The following is a 20,624-nucleotide window of genomic DNA, read 5'->3' on the forward strand; positions in this document are numbered from 1 at the left end:
ATCATGACACATTTTTGTTGTAACGAACTGTGACACAGAACGACAACCCGGCCAATGTTATACCTTGAAGATAATGGATTTGGCAAATGCCTTAATAAGACAAAATGTAGGTTGTACATTGTAGTATTTGCTTCCCTTGCGACTTCACTGCATGCAGAATGAGGATTTATTTTTTTATATTGCCTTTACTCTTTACCAACATTTTATGTATTGCTAGAAAATTCATTCAGACCAATTTACTCACTTATTATTTTGCTTCAACTAAAGTAAATATTATCATACTTTAATAGAATTGTGCGTATCGCATTGAAACAAATAAATTGTATGATTGACAAACGTTTTGACCCACCCAGTGCCAGTTTAATAGAAAATGATAATATTATGGCTTTTATTGACATGATAAAATAAGTGCTCCGTCATGGTGATACTCCCGGCCACCTCATCAGCTACGGCTCGCAGTAACATACTCAGGCTTGAGAAATTTTAAATTAAAATGTCTATCAGTTATATCTACTATTTACGAAATCATATTGTTTTCGTTTGCTTTGATGCGTAGTCCATTCAAAGATAAATTATAGTTTGTGTTTCATTTAGAGAATTAGCACTTAGAGCACCGAATAATTGAATTAGCGGTTGATTGTCTGCATGACAAGAAAGAAAAGTGGTTGCAAAACTTATCTCTCGTGTTATCTCGCGGAGAGAATTGCCAATTACTTTCACTGTCTTTCAGTTCGTCAATGTCTAATAGACTGATGGTGATCGAAGTTTAGAAAAGTTTTTTGTGTGCTTGACCTGCCTATTATGTAAATAAGTTTAAAGCCTATTCGATAATATAATATAATAAGTAAGTGAGTGTGCATGCTCATGATATCCAAGAATCGTGGAATTAGTTAATTCAATTAGGGCCGAGTTGGCTTCGTGAGTGTAAGTCGAGGGTCGTGTTCAGTTAAGTCTGTACAGTCTGTACCGCCACGTCGGATACTTAGGGTAGTTAGATATTTTGGAGTATATCTTAGGACAGAATGATGTTCGTCGGACTTTCCTCTCATTGTGGCATAGAAATGTGAAACTTTCTTGTAGATCGAACGCGGCACGGTGTCAAGTGCGATTATAGCGAACATTGTGGCAGGGCGGCCGGCGTGGTGAGAGCGCGGCCCGGTTGCGACCGGTCGGCCCCACCGCCGGCGCGGGCGCACACGCCGCTCTGCGCCGCCGACGTCGCGACGCTCGCTCGCGTTGCGCCCGTGTGCGCTACACCGTTGAACTACATCGTTGCAATCGAAAGGATTTTAAACGAAATATCGTGAAACCCACACACACGAGAAGTTACGATGTTTTGAACGTTGTTATGTGTCGTGGGACGATTTCAAAACAGTGATTGTTGTTTTGGGGAAAATTTGTGAACGAAAAAATATTTGGCATCTGTGGTTATCAGAGGGAAAACTGACAGGGTGAGTATTATTTGATGTAATTTGTTTATTTTCGGTTACGTCGGAGTTATAACGAATGCGTGATATAAACAATGGTGTGTGGAGCACAATGATTATGCGGGTTCCCATGTCGGGTAGCGGGCTAAGGTCAGCGGAGCAGCCGTGTGCGCGGTAATGAGATTAGGGACGGCGCGTCGAGGCTGCGATCCCGCGTCCCGGCGCACCCCGCCGCGCCGCCCCGCCCGCGCCCCGTCCGCGCCCCGCACACGCCGCGCGACCCGCCCGTCGCACTCCTTGTTTTATTTTCCCGCCCGCCCTAATGATACGTCATATATTGAAGCTTTACTTATCAGTTTTCTAAACATTATATTGAAATTTTTACTTTTTTTTATTTAAAATAATGCCATTATTTGTTTTGTTCATAAACAGTAGATACTTACGATATAAATTGAGTTCAAAATGATTATTAAATATTTAAATAATTAAAGATATAAGTCGGTTATATTTGTTGGTTGCATTACATTCGTCTAAAGACATATTTTATGGTCGCTCTACCAAAGCCGACCGAAGTTAACTTTTACAATAAACCTCGCCTGCATATACAGTTCAAATGAATAAGAAAATAAATTCATAAAGCTCTTCTGCACAAGAATACAAACAACTTTTTGTTTCATGGTAACTTCAATGAAAAAGACAATCGTTTATGTAAGCTTTCGTAAATACTTCTAAGATTTAGAGAGAGTTTTTTTTATTACATTTTACGAGTATCTTTTTTAATTTAGGAATACGTAATGTGTACATCTACATCTCTACATCGTTCTGAAATACTATTTTTAGACGCGAATGAACGTTTGGTTATGAGAATTGATTTATGAAGGGAATAGGAAAATCTCATTAATGCAAGCTCACTCCTGGTCAACGAACTACTATGTAAACGGCGTTTGTACTAATAATAATTATCAATGTTTGATAAACAAGTATGTTTGCTTTCTCTACAACTCGTCAAAATACTTATCAATACACATAATTGACAACACATTGGCAAGTTGGTAGATACAGATGTTGTTCCAATTATTAAACGGGCCTTTGATATTAGTTTAAATAAATCAATAATTATTGTAAAATCAATCTTACAAATTGTTTTGTAGAAATGTTATCAAACGTCAAGGGTTCTGTTCTGACTTATCATCGATTAAGTTGAATGTATTAGATGAATATGAATCGACCTTCATAGTAGGTACATAGGTATCGTACGGTTTACTAGTCGTTATGTATTTGAAGAAACTGATATCTTGTATCGTATCGATTATCTCAAGTAATTATATCAGCCCACACCAACGGCTTTATTTATTGCTGTCTATATTTGAATTCTATGCAAAATGCACCAATCTCTTTCATAATAGTTATCTTTAAATATTATTCAACAATTTCAATATTATTTAATAGAATATAGACAATTAAAATTAATCTTATGATGTGACTGCTATAATATGTTGTATTGACTCTAGATTAACATTTTAAAAAGTTGCGCATAATAACGTGTATAAAAAACATATCGCTTTAACAGATTCATTCATGTCGGTCGCGCGGAGAGATTAGCGGTGTTTCTGTCTGAAATTACTTGTTACGAGTTATAAAATGGTCATAAAAATCCTTATGTCAAACTGGCTTTCGATATTATTTGGGTATAGACACAAGCTCATTGGTCCATCGGCTAGGCGTGGACGCTCGTAGGATGTTCACCTCTAGGCGTCTGTGGTCCGATCGGCCGCGCCGCAGCTGATGTCATGCCAACCGATGACACCGCCTACGGTGTCCGAATATTTTAAAACTATCTCCTTCTTAATGATTTCCTGCTGCAACTTTGACACCCATTAAATTGAAATACATTCTACTTCATTTTAATTTAAAATAAAACTATTTTTCGTCGCCTAATATTTTTATAAATTCTGCATGCTCACAAAATTCTTAAATCATTTTCGCTTTTTCTGTCAAGTGCCAATTTCAAAGACGAACGAGGTTTAAATGATGTGATGAAATGGACATTATCCTTTCATTTGTCACGATCGAGTTTGTCAGGCTTGATCAATTTACAGTTACCTTTTAATTGAATTTTTCAAGTCTCGTCTGTTCCTCAAAATAGTTTTCTTAAAAGTAATTTTATCAACCTAGGAGTATGTTTTTGTGATGAGTTATTACGGAGAATTTTCACATCAACGCGGCCTAAGAGTCTTTTAATAAATAAATTACTGCTTAATCTGGTGGGCGATATTGCTCAGCGGGAGACCAACTTATTAAGTTTCTTGTTTTGTATCTGACCAAAATGGCACATTCACCTTTTTAGTCGCTGAACATTTGCACTTTAAAGTGTTTTGCGTGACTTAAAGGTCTAATGTCGGAGGCAGAGATTCTAAATAAACCTACATCGGGTAATATGTCTAACGTATCTTAACTGTAAACTTAGAATATGATGATCTTAATAACATTGCCCTTAATTGACATCATGGTGCCACAAGAAACTTCTGTGTCTAGGTCTAGTAATACATTGTATGAGTAGCTAATGTAATTTATTAGCCGTGTGCAGTGCACACCTATGTTTGCGATAGGAGTGGCGTTTATCTATTACCATGATAAAGGTAACATAATACAGATATGATTTCATTAACAATATTAAAACTTTATAAATATAAGTGTATCCCAATATAAATAAAATAACACTTTTTAGGATGCTAAAATAATACTCAAGGGTCCCAGATCTAATATACTTTTTTTACGTGGTATTTGAAAAAAAAAAATGGTTTTAAATTTTCGTTTTATGTCGTACTAATAGAGTTGTTTGGTATGTAAATGCGAGGTTATTTTTGAAACGGCTGTAAATTTGAGGAATTCATGTTTTTGAATTTCGTTTTGGCTATCAGATTCTGTGATCCGCGGCGTTCGTTTGTTACGCCTCCGTGGCGGCTGTTTTCGGCGACACATATCTAGATAGCGTCCAGAGCACTCGCCTTTTGCGGTCCGCTTCTTCTTTATAAGCGGAGATGTTATCAAACTTATTTCAATTTCGTGTGAGATAAGTAAAGGAGGGTGCCGCGTGATAGATTGTACATACCGTTTATACCTGGGTATAGCGGCATGCTAGTTATTGAGTATTATGACGCGAGAGGTTGCCGCGCCGCCGCCGCGTATGTAAATGTCGCGTGCCGATGGAGTCATAGGTTCAAAAACCAATATATTTATTGCAAAATTGTTTAGAAAACGTTGTTTTACATAATAACCGATCTTAGAAATTGATAGTTAAGCGTGGGTGGGTAACTAGACAACTTAATCTATCAGTGTAATCAATTGTTGAAAAAAGGTTGAATGTATCAGCTGTTCATCGTAGTGTGCAAGTAGTAAAATTCAATTGAGGATGATGACTAACATTGTAAAAGTGGAACGATGGATCTATCTATCGTCTATCACTGTACTGGTACTGTTGTTTAATTCAATAATGTTTGTTGCACTAGCCCGTGGTATGTGGCACCCGCGCCCCTGACTATTGAGAAACATGAATGGTAATTAGTATTTCATTAATTTATGTTAATAACATTTTTCGTATATGTATAGTTTTGGAATTATTATTTAAATTCATTTTATTTCTCTATTCTTTACTGTTGTACAGTTTGCTCCTTTGTTATAATAATATTAAGTCTATCCAAACAGACGAAAAATAGACAAACAACATTTCTCAAGAAAGATATATTATTGCATACGAGAACGAAGACAAAAATTATAATAAAACCCCTCGTACAAGAGTCTAGACCGAGCTGATCCCCCAATCTTTCAAAACCTCTCTCGCTTTATTTCAGTAAATCCTAGTGATTTGTTTACAAGTCACGTATCGTTAAGTATCAGTTGCATTAAAATAAACTGAACGTATGGCATTGCAGCGCACTTAACACGGGGCGGTGTAATAAATAAGACGAGTATTGTGTCAGTGTTGGTTACAGCGAGTGTTGCACTTGCATGCCAACACACAGGAGTTGCGCAACCCGGGGATCCTCTAATTAGATGAGTCGGTGCGATTGGCCACCGCCTGCTCGCCACGACCACCAACACTTGAACCACACATCGTTGCGTTACACTTTTCCTTTTATTTTTCATGTCTTAATATGCATAGCTAATAGTGTTGCGCACTAATCGATCACGATTAACACGTGGTTGTTTTTTGAAAGTGGTTGCGACATACGCAATCAATAGGCTTATATGGCTAAAATTGGAGATTAGGGTAAACACAGCCAATTATTTGTTACGTGGAAGTGCTACTAATCTCGATGAAGAAGTAGGTTCTTTGTATTGGGGTTATATTGAATCTTTGATAATGAAACAATGCATTAAGTGGCGTTTAGCATCGCTTACAGTAAAGCCTTGTGTTGGGTGACCTGTCTCACAGATACCTGCTATGAAATTACCTTTGTAGAAATTCTATTAATCAAGTCGACCAATGCTACACTTGAGGTGGTGAAACAGACCATAAAAAGTACAATGCTGTTAATAAAATCAGTAATAAGTGTTAAAATTCATACAATATAGTTATTATGAATTTAAATACAGTAGCGATAAACAATAGGCCGACTATTGTGTTCAGCGTCTCAAAGTGGTAAGTGTGTCCAATCAATGTAAAGTGATGCTTACGCTGCTTACGTCACGGTTTGTTTATGCCCTCTTAGAGTTAATTAGATTTTGCTGGCATGATTGTGTGATAAGTGGAGCATCTATGCAAAGTGATAGCAGTGTTTGCGTGCGAGATAACCGATAACTGCCACATTCGCCTGCAAACCGCACGGGTGCAGTGACTGTTGTGTTTGTTTCTAACGTGTGTCATTGCGCTCGCAGACTCATTTCTTAGACGACTGTTTACATATTGCTATCTTTCATCTAACATACTTACTGTTTTGTTTGGGAGATTAGTTCACAATATACTGATCTTGTTTAGTGTGCCGGCCGCGAAGAATATTATGAATATTAGTTTTTGTGTGGATTCATGTGTTACATTTCTCGCCAAATTCTCGCGGTGAAGGACGTGTGAAGGTACAGTTTCTTTATTTATCTATATATAATGTTTATTCACTGTATTACATGGCATTGACCTTTGGGAATAATCAAGAATTTTGTGGATTTTCGTATTACCCGTTAGCATTTTCTGACTTAGATCCGACTCATTAGGCAGTACAAGTGTATTCCATTTAAATGTTTCAATTTATTACCAATTATGTACGATAAGTTATCAAAAGCTCCTCCTTGACTCATACTGTGATCCTTGGTCGCCGGATTCTGAAAATAGGTCCGTTCTAAATATAATTGATTAAGTGGCCTTATTACAATAAAATGTAATGATACATTCTGAACATAAATTGAAGCAATATGAAAGTGGTATGCAATTAAGGAAAATGATGTAAAATCGATTAATAGTAATGACATTTTTGTCAGGGCAATCAAGAAAGTAATTGCCTGGAAGCAACTAACTTGTACAATATTAAACAATGCCTTCCACAAATTCACGACGCACACGCAGGTCTCTACATCGACCGAGTAACTTATAGCTTGTATACATACAACGAAACAAAAGCAAAACGTTACGTTTCACCCAGTTGTTCATAAGCTGTGTAATTAGCGATCTTCAAAATTCGGTCTAAAACAACACGCTTACGCCAGATTACCGGCGAGTCGTGAGCACAATGAATATTCATATGTAACGCCATTACTACAACATTATGAATGGATTAGGCATGTGTTATAATATCCCAAGTTCATGACTGACTAACGGTACTTTTAGATACATTCTCCAAATTCGACTCGTAAAACTACAAGATTTACCTACTTTCCATACGTATTATTTTTTTTATAACTGGTCGCCGAACATCTGTAAATAACAAAAACCTTCTTTGTATTGTAGGTTACAGTGTACAGATTCAATTATGAGATATCGCTAAACAATACCATATACGATGCAGCAACCTTTCTTTGTTTACGCGGTAACAAAGTGAAACGAAACTGATTCTACCGACCGATGTGTTTGTTTGTATTTACTCCCATTCTACTTGAGCCTCGTTAGTCAAGGTCATGCACAACTTGATCCGCCGATCAGGATATTTTATAAGTTTATATCAATTTAAAAACTCGTTCCTTCGTTACAGCCTTAAAGGTAGCAAACATGTAAGTAGTTGAAAAAAAACAAGGATTCACGTGAATTTCATTGCCATCGTCGTTAGCGTTTATTTTAGGTTCCATAACAAGAGCCTGTTTCGAACAGCTTTGTTTAGATCAATTAACATTACCCATCTCATTCTTCACTTTGTTTCCGTAAATGTCGAAGGGCAAAGCTAATGAACTTCGTTATGGTATCAATTTAATACAATTTTAACTTGCACAACTTACAGAAAAAATCTATGTTATGAATTTAGTGGCTTCACAAAATAGTTTACGATTCATTCGCCTAAAAATCCATCAATGAGGTACGAGTATTTGACCTGAATTATTGAATTGATCTTTACCTAAATCTTATAATATACCATAGATCGAGATTTACTAGGGTTCAGATTTGAAGCGAACTTTGTGACATGGGCCACATTTGTAGTCCGCAAATTGGGTGAGAAGTCGTCAGACACAACAGCAATTTCCTAAGAAAATTATCGAGAGTCGTGAGAATGAATGGCCCTTCAGAACGGGTCCCAGGAGTAACGGGCCGCACTGCAGCCCCGGGCGATATGCTAATGCGTTGATTCTCCGCGAATACGTCGGCGACGCCTGTACTGACTCTGGTGCTACTAACCCACATCTCGCCCATTCCAATGATGCGACTGTTTGTGGTCAACACGTTCCCTCGCCACGAACACGCTCGTTATACTTTCATATCGATCAACGAAAGTTTTTGAACGATCGTGAGTAGGAAGTAGGTGTCCGTTTGTTAACTAACGAGAATGATCAATGTGATCTCAGATACCTGTCGCGGGTGTGAAGGAATTTTTTGTTAGACAGTAGCTGGCTGAAGGCGAAATACGATGATTTAGCATTAATCGCGAGTGGGTATCGTTTATTTTTTGTATTTAGTGTTGCAAAACTAATTCCTATTTTAGTGTCTTAGTTCATTTTTGGTACTGTGGTTTTGTATCAATAAGCATAACGGAGATAGACGTTTCCGATCTTGGCTCATCTCAAAGCGTTCAAGTGCAGCGCAACGGTGAAAGAGAGAGGCCGCGCGCAGTTGTTGCGTGCCGTTCGTCGCGCGCGCTGCTCCAAACATTAAGTATTGCATTTTTATTACGTAATCTCATTAATATTTTTTGTCTGCAGATTCGAATCCGAAAGTGGTGATTGAAACTGCGCGGGCGCGTTTCTCGCGGCATGGCGACGGACGCGGCTGCGGAGGACTTCGTCACCATAGTTCCGGTTGGCGAGGGTCGACCTTCCATCCGAGACCCCTCTTTCGTCACCGTCCTCACGGTGGGCGCTGCGACTGGTGCGGCAGAGGTCACAGTACGTAGACCGCGTGGTGAGCGGTTAGGTTTAGGGCTCAAATTTGAAGGTGGCTCTGCGGCCGCTGAAAAAGTAAGAAGGCTCTTGGTGCAATCATGTGCAGAGAATAGTCCAGCAGCGAACGCTGCAGCACCTTGGGGAAAACTAATACCCGGAGATGAAATATTAGCAATCGATGGCGAATCAGTGTCTAACTTAACAAGAATCGATTGTGTTCGACGGCTCAAAGATTCTGATGAAACACTGACTTTGTTAGTGCGACATTTCGAACAGGAAAATAAAATAGAACGGAACAACATGGATGTAACAGATTCAGTTCCAAATACGAAACAATCGTCAGATATCGTACGTCCTACTACACTCCCACCTCCTGTACCTCCTAGGAAGCTTGGAAAGAAAAACTCATTTAAAGACAAACCAACTCTACTGCCTGTAGGCGAGCAGAACAACAACGGTGATGGACAAATTGATTGTTTGTTAAATGGCAAACACAACGGCATTTCTACCATAACTAAACTGTCAAGAAAATCTTCGTTTGATAGTCACATTCATCGGCAGGCTAAAGAGGGTATAGCTTACCTTAAAAAAGGTTCTCCTGAAGAAGTCAGACGGCTAGTACGACGTTTATCGGATGGTAAAGCGATGCCGCCTGAAGCAGAAGTTTACATAGATCTATTGTCAACAGAATGGGAGCGATGTCTTGTTCTAGCCGATGCTGAATCTGACGATACCGGGAGTTCCATATCTACAGTTGTAGATCGATTGGGGTCCATGGCCAGCTCTGTGGAGAATAGTATACCGTCGACTCCTACGATGCAACCTAAAACTATAGACATTCAGAAAGTATTAAATTGCATTGAAAATATTGATACAAACATCTTGAAAGATATGACCAGTAAAACATTTCTAGAGAAACAAATTGAAATGAATACAGAGTTAAAACTAATAGATAAAACTACTAATGGTTTCAATGGCCACGATAACTCAACTCAAAATTCCTTCTTGACGGAAGAAGTGATAACAACTTCGAAGAAAATCTTACAAAATGATAAAAATAATAACAATACAGTTATTTCGAATACCGGTGATGCAACACAACAAACACAAGCAAAAAAAGTAGAAAATAAAGTCGAAAATGTCGCTGAGAAACCAAAACCAATGCCAAGAAACACAAAAATCGAGCGTTCTGCTAGTGAGAAAAAACCGAGGCCCACGCCAGTACCTGAAATTCCGCCACCACCCGTCCCAGATTCTTTATTAACTCCGACAAAAAAGAACTGCATAGAGACTTGGTTACAACGTTCGGAAGCTGAAATGAATAATAAAACTGTTGAAAAGTTAGAGGACACGACTGTGCCCGAAATTCTGCCGCGTCTGATAGATTTTGTACCGAAACATCAATTTAAGGAGAACAGCAGCGAAGCACCATTAACGCGGCCGACAACCGCTCCGCCACCCCCGCCCACCGAGACCAGGGAAGATGGCTCCGGAGCATCTCTAGACACCATCGGCGAATTGGATGAGTCAGCTGACGTCACTGATAATGGGTAAGTACTTTTTCAATTGCACTTGTTATGAGTAGTGCACTGCTATAGAGTATCTTGGAATAGTACTTAGTAACCAATGACTTTCCCGTGTCCTCAGTAAATCATACTGGAGCTGAGACAAATGGGTTACTAGGTTAGGCTTATGCGTCTTAATGTCTTGCTGAATCGATGCGAGGTCGTTTTCAAATTCAAAAGATTTCATGTATTTTAGCAGTGTAGGTAAAATCATGTGCTAAAATCTATCGTTTACAGGTTATTTCAAAATCAATCGCAGTTTAGCACGCAAACAGTCATGCGAATAACCGGAAAAAACTAAAATCAATTATAATTTTATTATGAATATGCATGTATTATATTTAATTAACCGTACAGTGGTCAGATTTACGTCGATTTAATATCAGAATTTAATTTTATTACAATAAGATCAAGGTGAAATACGATTACGACATTAGATATCATTAATATAGCAGAGTAACATAAATGTGCCATACCATAACGTGGCGGGTCAGGTTCACTATTATAAAAACGGGTCCTGAGGATTACCTACATCTAGGACTTACCAGGAAGAAATAAAATAGCACAGATGGCTTTGGCGGTGAACAATAACCTCTCGTGGCGCGACAAATGCACCATCAAAAGATTTGTTCCGCGTATCCGTCACCGGCTCCGCTTGCTTGTTAAAATAAATACGAGCCATTTGGACGTAAACCTGGCTATTCGTCGTCTCCAGTTGATGGCCTATCTCGTAAAATATACTCAACGTGTATAAGTTTTAGTGTAGGGCATATATTATGTGAACTACAGTCTACCACTACCTTATTTTATGATTCTAACCATGTTACTTATTTTAATACACATAATAATTTACAGAACTCTAGTTTATTACAATGATAAGATTTTTAAAATTTAGTTCCAGTGAAATTAATACTTTTGCATCTAATTGGACCATACTAAAAGAATATTACCTATTTGAGGTACTCATATTTTATTGACCAAACACCGTTTCAATTTTAATTATTTGATTAATAAAACTGTCAAGCCGTGAGCAGGGAAACCTCTTTGCACAGAAACTCGGTCATTAATGAAAGAAAGTAAATTTTCACCTAAGGGGAAGTAATCACTGGTTGCAATTGAAAATATCCATTTACAAGCCGAGCGAATGGTTAGAAATTAACCTAACGTTTCCAACAGAACTGGAAGCAACTTTTATGTTTTCTCTAGTTTCTTGCGATGGGCGGGCATGGTCCGCTATGATAGACGATTCATGATTGCTCGGAGGCTTACATTGTATTCAACATATTTAGTAACTAATTAAAGTTTACTGGGTCAATAATTAAAATCGAGAAAGGAGTACATTTCTACAGTTCTCAAATTGATGATAAAAGATGTCTGCGTACAAATTGAGTTCTAGATAGTAGATATTTATTTTTGTAATATTACATTCCGTACTTGCGATACTCTACTCTACTAAAATAAACAACTCATTTTAGTGAGTGACTATGACAATGACAATCAGAACAAAATGTTTCGAAATAATTATCTTCAATCTGTGATATTGCTCGTGAGTACGTTATATTAGCATGAGGTAACAATAAACAGGTACCTAGTTGAACCGCATTTGTGCTCTGAATATCTGAAAACAGGCTTGCATACAATGATTCATGTAAGTACACTGGTAGATAAACGCGAACTAGATTCCTTCTAATTTATTCCACTCGGTTAGCTTCATGTGCAATTGCGCGTCTCCAATAATAATATTACTTAGTGTAAAGGTTTTCTCAGGATTGATTGATAATCGCAGCACATTAACTCTCATGTGTTACAGAAGCAACCGAGTGTGTAATGTGTACAAAAACGCTCTTTTAAAACCAGTAGTATAAGTATTTTTAAGTCATAAAATAAAATGTGTTACAAATATTTAGGTAAAATGTCGTCTTTTTTAATATAGAGAAAGGGAGTTCAAGCAGGAAGACATTATCCACTTAATATGTAATTTTATGAAAGCCTCAACGACTCCTGTGAACTTTTTTACATAACCAGCGAAATTGTTTCATAAAGATTCCGCTAAATGATAAAATACCTAACTTCATTGTTTTCTCAGCAAACAATACTTTTACTAGTTGCGCAGGAACAACGGCTATAAACAAAGAAAAGAATATTTTATTCGGAACGGCGACACACATGGCGAGTTTTCTCTATTTTCATGCAAACTAGCGGGTAACAATAGCTGGGTGGCGGCGAGGGGGCGTCGCCGACCATCTGCGCCCTCGCCCTCCTGGCACACTCTGAAAATGCACCTAGCATAGCCTACTTGTGCCTATACGTAGTGACAAACCAACACTGAACGCCGCTACCGTAATATCCCGGAAAAATATATTTATGCCGCCATAAAGTGTATAACATAAGACGGTATCTGCGCCCTCTACATTACTTATGAGATGCTTCCTCTACCCACTGTCCGGTATTCTAACAACTGTCTCGAGAACACTACACAGTCAACGGTAACATTAGTGAAATGAAGAGCTCCGTCAAATATTTGTGACCCACTTTTTACAATGTTTGAGCGCTAATGTACACAAAAAACCCATGACTGTTTACGAATTCTTTTCCAATTAAGATACTGTACACACACATTATTATTGCCAATTTTTGATGATAAAACAGTTTTTTTGCGGCAAACGTAGTTGACCTACAGTCGAAAGCTAAGCGGTTTAAAGTCTTATTCTTGTTGAAATTTTTAGTTTTTTATTAAAGGAAAGCAATTTTGTGCGTCGTTTTTAAACAGAGAAGATGACATGAAAGAAATTGGTATGAAATAAAAAAAAACCTCGTCAGTAATTGCATTATTTGGTTCAACATTTATGTTTCGATAAACCTCATTTTTTAGCAGGTGCCTATAATCAAAATAACTAAAATACTTACAGCTTTATGTTGTTACATAATTGAACAATTAAACATCATAAAGAACATGTAATCAAAGGAATCGTCATGGCTGTAGAATATGAAATAGAAAGTAGATAGCGATCATTGTTTGACCACTCAGCTGACGCAGTCGAGTTTGATCTCTTACATATTAGCATCAACCAACGCACGCATTGATTCGATATTTACTATAACGGGTTAATAAACTACAACTATAATGAACGCTATAAAGATGAATGAGGGTATAAGATTTATTAATCGACATTATAATATATCAAGCTTATTTTGAACATTAGTTATCGAATTAGATTTTCAGGTTAATGGTAGAGAGGTTGAGTTAATGCATATTTCACTCAGATGTGTACTTTCAGTTTGTTATGAAATTTAATTCCTATACCCTGTGTACGTGATCAGGATATGCGATATTACTAAACACTTAGTGTTGCAGATTGCAACAAAAACGAGTACAATACGTACTGCACTTTACTACGCAGCTATAAACTGTGTAAAATAAAAGCGTTTTGTCAAATGTTCATTCTAAGTAATATCGCTATACAAAATTTTACGCTATAAAGTGTATTTGACGTTTGAGAATCTACGCTAGTTCAAGTTGCGTAATCTCCAACTGGAATTTCACGTTTCGACTCTACATTTGAAGCGTTTTCTGCAACGAATGCAGTGTGCAACACTCCTATTATTTTTATATGTGTGAGTAAACTCCACATTTTGATTGCAAAACCTATTGTCAAGGAGTATGTTGTCAGTAAGCAAACAAGGACTGGCCACTCGAAATATATACAATTCCGTCTTAAGCAATTATAATGATTCCTTTGTTTTTTAATAATCCTAGTACCTGTGTCACGAGTGATATCATACTTTAAAATAGTTAATGCTTCATTGTGTTATAATATGGTATATTTACATTTTTTGTTTGTAAGTTATCATTAAATGTATGTAGCAATGACTCATGCCATTTATTTTATGGTCACTCCTCTTATGTGACATCATGCAAAATACTATAACTGTGCTTCAACTCATGACAGTAGGACAGGTGATTAACACATCCTTTATGTTTACAACAAAGAAAACATAATTTATTTAAATCGAATCAGTTTCCGGACAACAGTAATTATTGGACATGTTTAATGGTTAGTATTATAATAATACGAAGAAAGATTCGGATATCCTCCTACGCGATGAGCGGACAGTAATTTATTCAGCTATAAATTAAAAGTAAGGTCAATAAGTATAAGAAGAGTTCTCTGTATTTTTATTCAAATTGTGATCATTAATAATTATTTACTTAATAATATGATTCAATACATTAAAAGAGCACTTATTCATCCAGTTCCTCAAATGTCCACATGGACGTAGTTCCGGTCAATAATTCAAATAGCTTGAATTTATTCATGAACATTTTATTTCTGAAATAAAGTAGAATATTGTTATATTGGTTTGGTAAACGCTTCGTGTAACAAATATGTGTACAAAATGATTGCATTGGAGCTGTGTAATCAAGATCACAAGGTTCCACTAGAATTACAATTTAATTCTAAAGTCATTGTTCGTGAACATGTGCATTTTTATAAACAGCTTAACTCTGTACAGTAAATACCGTATTATAAATAGTGTAAAAATATCTGGTTGTACGAGTTTCGTATAGAAGGGCTTGTGCAGCCAGTACTGGTCAGTACCGCACTGACCGAGACAAACAATTTTGTGAAAATTGCCTATAGAGCCGCAACCAATATTGCGTTCACAAGTTGCTTTCTCCGTATATCTATATCCACATATAAGCTATATGTCTGTCATTCCTACGATAGACGTTGCATAAAGTCAGGAATTTTATTTTTAACGTTATGATTTTTCATTTTCAAATACTTATTAAGTAAATGGCAGCTCTAACCATTTACAATCCGACCGTACTGAGGATAGATCAAATTCGCAGTTAGTCTATCGACTATTGAGTGCAGCTGGCTGTAAGCACCCCATGTAGATAAGATTACGTGACTGGAATTGCGGGTAACTTACAACAATTCAAACATACCAACTAGCGCGCTACATATTCATACAATTTGATTAGTTGCTTCGCCTTCTATCTATGCATAAATTCATGAATTTACCTACGATTGCGAGGTGTATATGGACGTCTTTGAATCTGCCTGGAGATAGAGACTGGCAGTATAAAAACAACAAAACCGATAGGTGGCTTTATAAATAATTTTGTTTAATAAAGAATTGAGTAAACGGTGAGTCTGTTTCTAACGCAGAGGTATAGAGTGTTTCTACACGTACGTTTGCAGTACAGTAGCATGTGATGAATTGTTCAAAAGATAGGTCCTTAGAATACGGCTGCAATAATTACCGCATTGCGCCGCCTGCTATCTGCCCTGCGCGGTATAGACGTGCCAGCTCAAATGTAGCTCAGTATCAATATAACGTACGGACAAACTTCATAACTGCTCAAGTTTAGCACTAGGAACCGCTATTGAAAGTCAATTTGAATCACTGTTTTATGTCTTTTATTAAACTGCTCGTATCTTTTACACTACCGAATTCATTTCAGATTGCTATTATAGACTGCTGTGGGATATAGTGTTGAATGAAATTATGGGGCGTTTGACAGATATAATTTCAGTTAAAGTTTATTTATATAATTTCAGTTAAAATTAAATGTATTATGTATGAATACGTTGTTAAAGAAAAAATATCGGTAATTTACATTGTGATTTGGCGTGATTATACACAGTATATTTATTATCAACATTGTATTTAGCACCTATTATTTTTAAGTATGTAAGTATTACCTCATTACTGCAGTACAGATTCAGCACCTTATTTCCTATATCATAATGTGTATCACTTTAAAGGTTATAATAATTGGTGCTGAAATAAGGATACTGTTCATTACTAAAGGCTATTCTCACCTAAATATCTGCAGAAAGTTATTACTGGAATTATAATAAATGCTATCTATTGACACACTGCAAACAACTACGAAACTCTATTTCTACAACTTGAATGCTCAATATTAACGTGTGATCAATTATATTATCTACGAGCGTAGTGTACATACAAGTAAACGGCGAGCGGTTTTAATAAAAGAAGGTTAAAAGCTTTTAGTGAATTGCAAATCTTTCAGTTAGCGTTTGGGACGTATATTAAAAGATACCGAAAATTTCACGGTACATATAATTCGAGAACCATTTCGAATCGCGTAAGATGTCGTAAATACGTAATAATAAAAGGAAGATACTGTACTGTAAGAAGGGAGAAATTTAAATTGGTTTTCCTGATTCCGCATGTTCAAGTTTGTACTTAATGTTTGACACATACATGCATTATTCCAACTTCCGTGCTGTCATTTCAAGATTTTGCTAATAGTTGCACATCCGCGTTCAGTCATATACCGTCAAACTTTTAGTAATTGGAATCGAATTTTAATCGATTAGGCAATGAACATCGCTAACAGAATCGGTCCCAGTCCCACATATTTGTAAAGGCAATGTTCTTTTATAGATAATCAAAGCAATAACGATCACGATATGACCTACATACTAGTTTGAAAGAGAAAACATGCTCAATAACGAATACCACAATAATGAGAACTTACAGAGCTTTCGATCTGACTTCATAATGGATAGGTGTAATGTAAATGATCGTTGTAGGTACACAATATTGACTTGTCCTAGAATGCGACCGGGCGTGGTCACTGCATATAATCAGTTATTAGAGCATAGTTTTGTTTTACATGAAGGTGCAAGTCATCGCGGCCAGGCAACGAGACAACGTTCGAGGTCATTCAGTCATGTACTCTCTAACGGAGCATCTTCTCAGTGTTTGTATCGTATTCTGTTAGCGTCTGCACGTGTAACACTTATCGGACGTAAATGTTGGCCACCGATTTCAACTAGGTTTTGTCATTGAATTCCAAATAGCACAGTTTGTGCTCATTGAGATTTAGCGAAACGAAGATTCGTACTACTTACACGATTTTCTTTTCTTTCATGGCGTGTTCGGTTGCATTTATAAGTCTTGTCATTCCAATATTATCACACATGAGTGGTCCATTATCTGTTATTAAGTAGGCTGAGTCGTCTGATGTCGGCAACATGCGGCCGGCCGCGGCCAGTAACGGTACTCGCGTAGCCCGTCGCCGGCCGCACTGATTGGCCCTGCAACTCTCAGACGCCGTCTCTGCAATCCAATACATCTAATACTGTTATTAAATTTATGTTTGTATCTGCCCATACTTTCTCCCATGTGATTATAATCATAGGCATCGATCACGGCGCTATCGTGATGTTGTTTCTTATCCGCTTTGCATTATTTTTACACCCACGCATCTCGACGAACACAATCATTTGCAAATCAAAATTCTTTTAGGTGTTAACGATGAACTTGTGATTATTTCATTGTGCGTTTATAGATATTATGTTTGCATATTTATTTGGTTTCAAAAGCTTTAATAGCTATAATAACATTCTAATTGGCGATATGTAAATTTGCTAATTGTGAACATACAAGCTGGTTTGAAACCATTGCTATACTTTTAAATAATTTAAACCTCGATACATATATTATGATATACCTACATATATTGCTATTTTGTGTGATAAAATATAGACGTAAATGCAATTAAATTCAGTCGACTGTCATTCAATTAAAGTTTGATGCACGACAACAAATTTAAAAACATAGTTGCGAATAACCTTGTTACAAAATGGTTTAATTAAGTAGGTATATAATACTTATTTTCTCCTCACAAAAGTAGGTTTTAATAAATGAAATATTTGCAATAACGCGGCTGCGTATAGCGCCGCATTCTAACTTTGTCATTTAATTTAACCCGTATCGACGCGTCGAATGTATGGAATTCCAAACTGGAGAGGCGGAAGCGGTGAACGAGGCGCCTTGATCTTGTTCATATACACTTACCTATAATGTGTGTACACGTGTATACTATATTCAAGTGTAGGAAATATCGCAAAGTGACGTTGCGGTGACAATAGCACGTTCGACCCTGTTCGCACGCCTCTCCCACTTTCCATTTATCGACTTGTTCGCTGCCCCGTTTATAAGGGGGCTATTTAGTCATTTACATGTACATCTGTATATAGCTGACACCTCGTAAGTGCTTACAGACAGTTGAAGGGTGCTCCACTCTTCATATCTTGTGTTATCAAGTTATTAATTAGCTACCAGCATATACATATTTTAAGTTGAGTGTTTGACTTGACACCCTCTGAAAATACATTCACACGGTTTATTTGTGTATATTTCACCTCAAATATTGTTTATTGGGTGTATGAGTAGTCTGAATTCATGGAATTATTTTATTTGTAGTCTGCTGCATGTATATCACTCACATGTATTTAACTTCCACTTCGCCACTTCTAGATATTGCTAGTAATATTTGGATTCTCAGATTATTTATTAGGAGCCAGTCGTCCGTAGTCCGTCGCAAATAATTTGTTCCAGGGGAAGCTTAAACGAAAAAGCATTTTACTCACGACCTTGTGACTAATGATGCAAATCGAAAATTTACTAAAAGGTGCAAATGTTATTCAATCTTTACCTAACATTATTCATTTCATATAATAACTCCCATTATGAATGCAATGCCTGACAATAATTGTATACTAACTGATACAGGTGTTCGCTGAACATTATCCGCAATCATAAAACTCAGACCAGGAACAGAATCAGTAGTCTCAAACAAGTTAGATGATATAACACCGATTATGTATCCAAGTAAGTTATTTCATGGCGGCTCTATCATTACATGCAAATCAACCAATAGATACGGATGCTATTCACACTGAAACGCGATGCGTCCTTGAACATTAATCACGCATCTCTTCTTATTTTGTGGGATTCAATTTGCAAAAAGTAGCATTCAGATGAGCGTTCCGAATTGTAAGTTCAATAAACGCAGCTCCGTGATAATGTCATTCAATTTAAGATTTCGTGTTTTTATCGTTCGGGATTCACGGATTATTTACACATCACAGACTACAATGACTAGAAGAAAGTAATAAAATAAATTATTTAATATCGCAGTACCTGAACCGGATTTTAAATTAAGTGGATTTTATAAGTTATATCACATAGGTAAGAAGTTGCAGTACAGTAACTCATAATGGACTATGGATAATGTAGAAGACTGATGCAGTGATTCCGCGAAGTGTGTGTAGCTTGGGCGCCTTCTAACGGTACCAGGCCCCGCACTGTCGTCGTTTGATCTCAGCCCACCGTGTTTATCGAACCTACAACTTTTTATATAAAATAGGTTTTTTATTCATGAGCTCTACTGGGAACTCTATAAAATTATATTTCAACACGTTATACTCGCTACTTGTAAAATTGAACTCCGTTTTACCAACACTACTAACAGTAACTAAGCAAAACTTTTGCTTAAACATTTATGCAGGTTAAAGTAATCATTTCGACCGCACCTATGAAGTTAATTTAAATCTTTATTCACATAGTTGAGATTCCTATGTTAATAGTTCTCTTTAGTTCCTCATTTCAGTTAAATATAGTTATCATTGTATAATGAAATAATTCATGGTTTAACATTAAGTGGTATGAAGAAAATTTTAATGAAGTAAGAGTATAATTTTGTGAGAAAGTTGACTGCTGATGTAGGAAATATTATTATATGAACTTAACATTGATCGGTGAAACCATATACCTCGCCTCGCACGAGTATGTGAGTGTGTGACAAGTCATTACGAACAGGTACCGGTTCAACTAAAGAAGGTTTAGGTGATCAAGTAGTTCGATGTTTGTAACTGAATAACAACGTGAAGGTTTTCCGGTGAGCGAGTGGCGCACCACAAGCTGCGCCTGCGCCCGCGCCGCCTCACCGAGCAAATCGGCGAGCGCGGGGGGAGTCACGACGTGGTTAGCCTAGCTAGGCTTGATTCCATTTTGCCTTTCCCCCGTATAGGTTATCAACTTGACCAAATAAAGAGCTTTATAAATGGAAGGATTTCATTTTATTCTCTACTCGTAAGCGAATTTTCCAATATCAATAGATTGTTTTACATTATGCCAAGGATTATTGAATGTAATTCAAAACCTTACATAAAATATTGAACTATTTATTGATAAAGCCTTCTCGTGATCACAATCATTTACATTTGCTCTTGAACATTTATATTGAATTTTAATTAAGAATTCAGATCCTTTGATTTCGACCATG

The 20,624-nt window shown here is 36.9% G+C and overlaps 1 protein-coding gene across 1 annotated transcript in view; it reads left to right on the top strand.

Moving 5' to 3' along the window:
- The first annotated feature begins 1,012 nt into the window (after nucleotides 1-1,012).
- The window catches only part of bbg (PDZ domain-containing protein big bang), a 33,831-nt gene continuing 14,219 nt past the window's right edge, over nucleotides 1,013-20,624 (top strand). Inside the window, exons 1-2 of the mRNA XM_076116766.1 lie at nucleotides 1,013-1,451; nucleotides 8,763-10,492. Coding sequence (XP_075972881.1) covers nucleotides 8,814-10,492 — 1,679 coding nt within the window. The 5' untranslated portion in view covers nucleotides 1,013-1,451; nucleotides 8,763-8,813. The remainder of the gene's footprint in view (nucleotides 1,452-8,762; nucleotides 10,493-20,624) is intronic.

Source organism: Anticarsia gemmatalis, chromosome 1, assembly GCF_050436995.1.
Source record: "Anticarsia gemmatalis isolate Benzon Research Colony breed Stoneville strain chromosome 1, ilAntGemm2 primary, whole genome shotgun sequence".
Classification (NCBI taxonomy): domain Eukaryota; kingdom Metazoa; phylum Arthropoda; class Insecta; order Lepidoptera; family Erebidae; genus Anticarsia; species Anticarsia gemmatalis.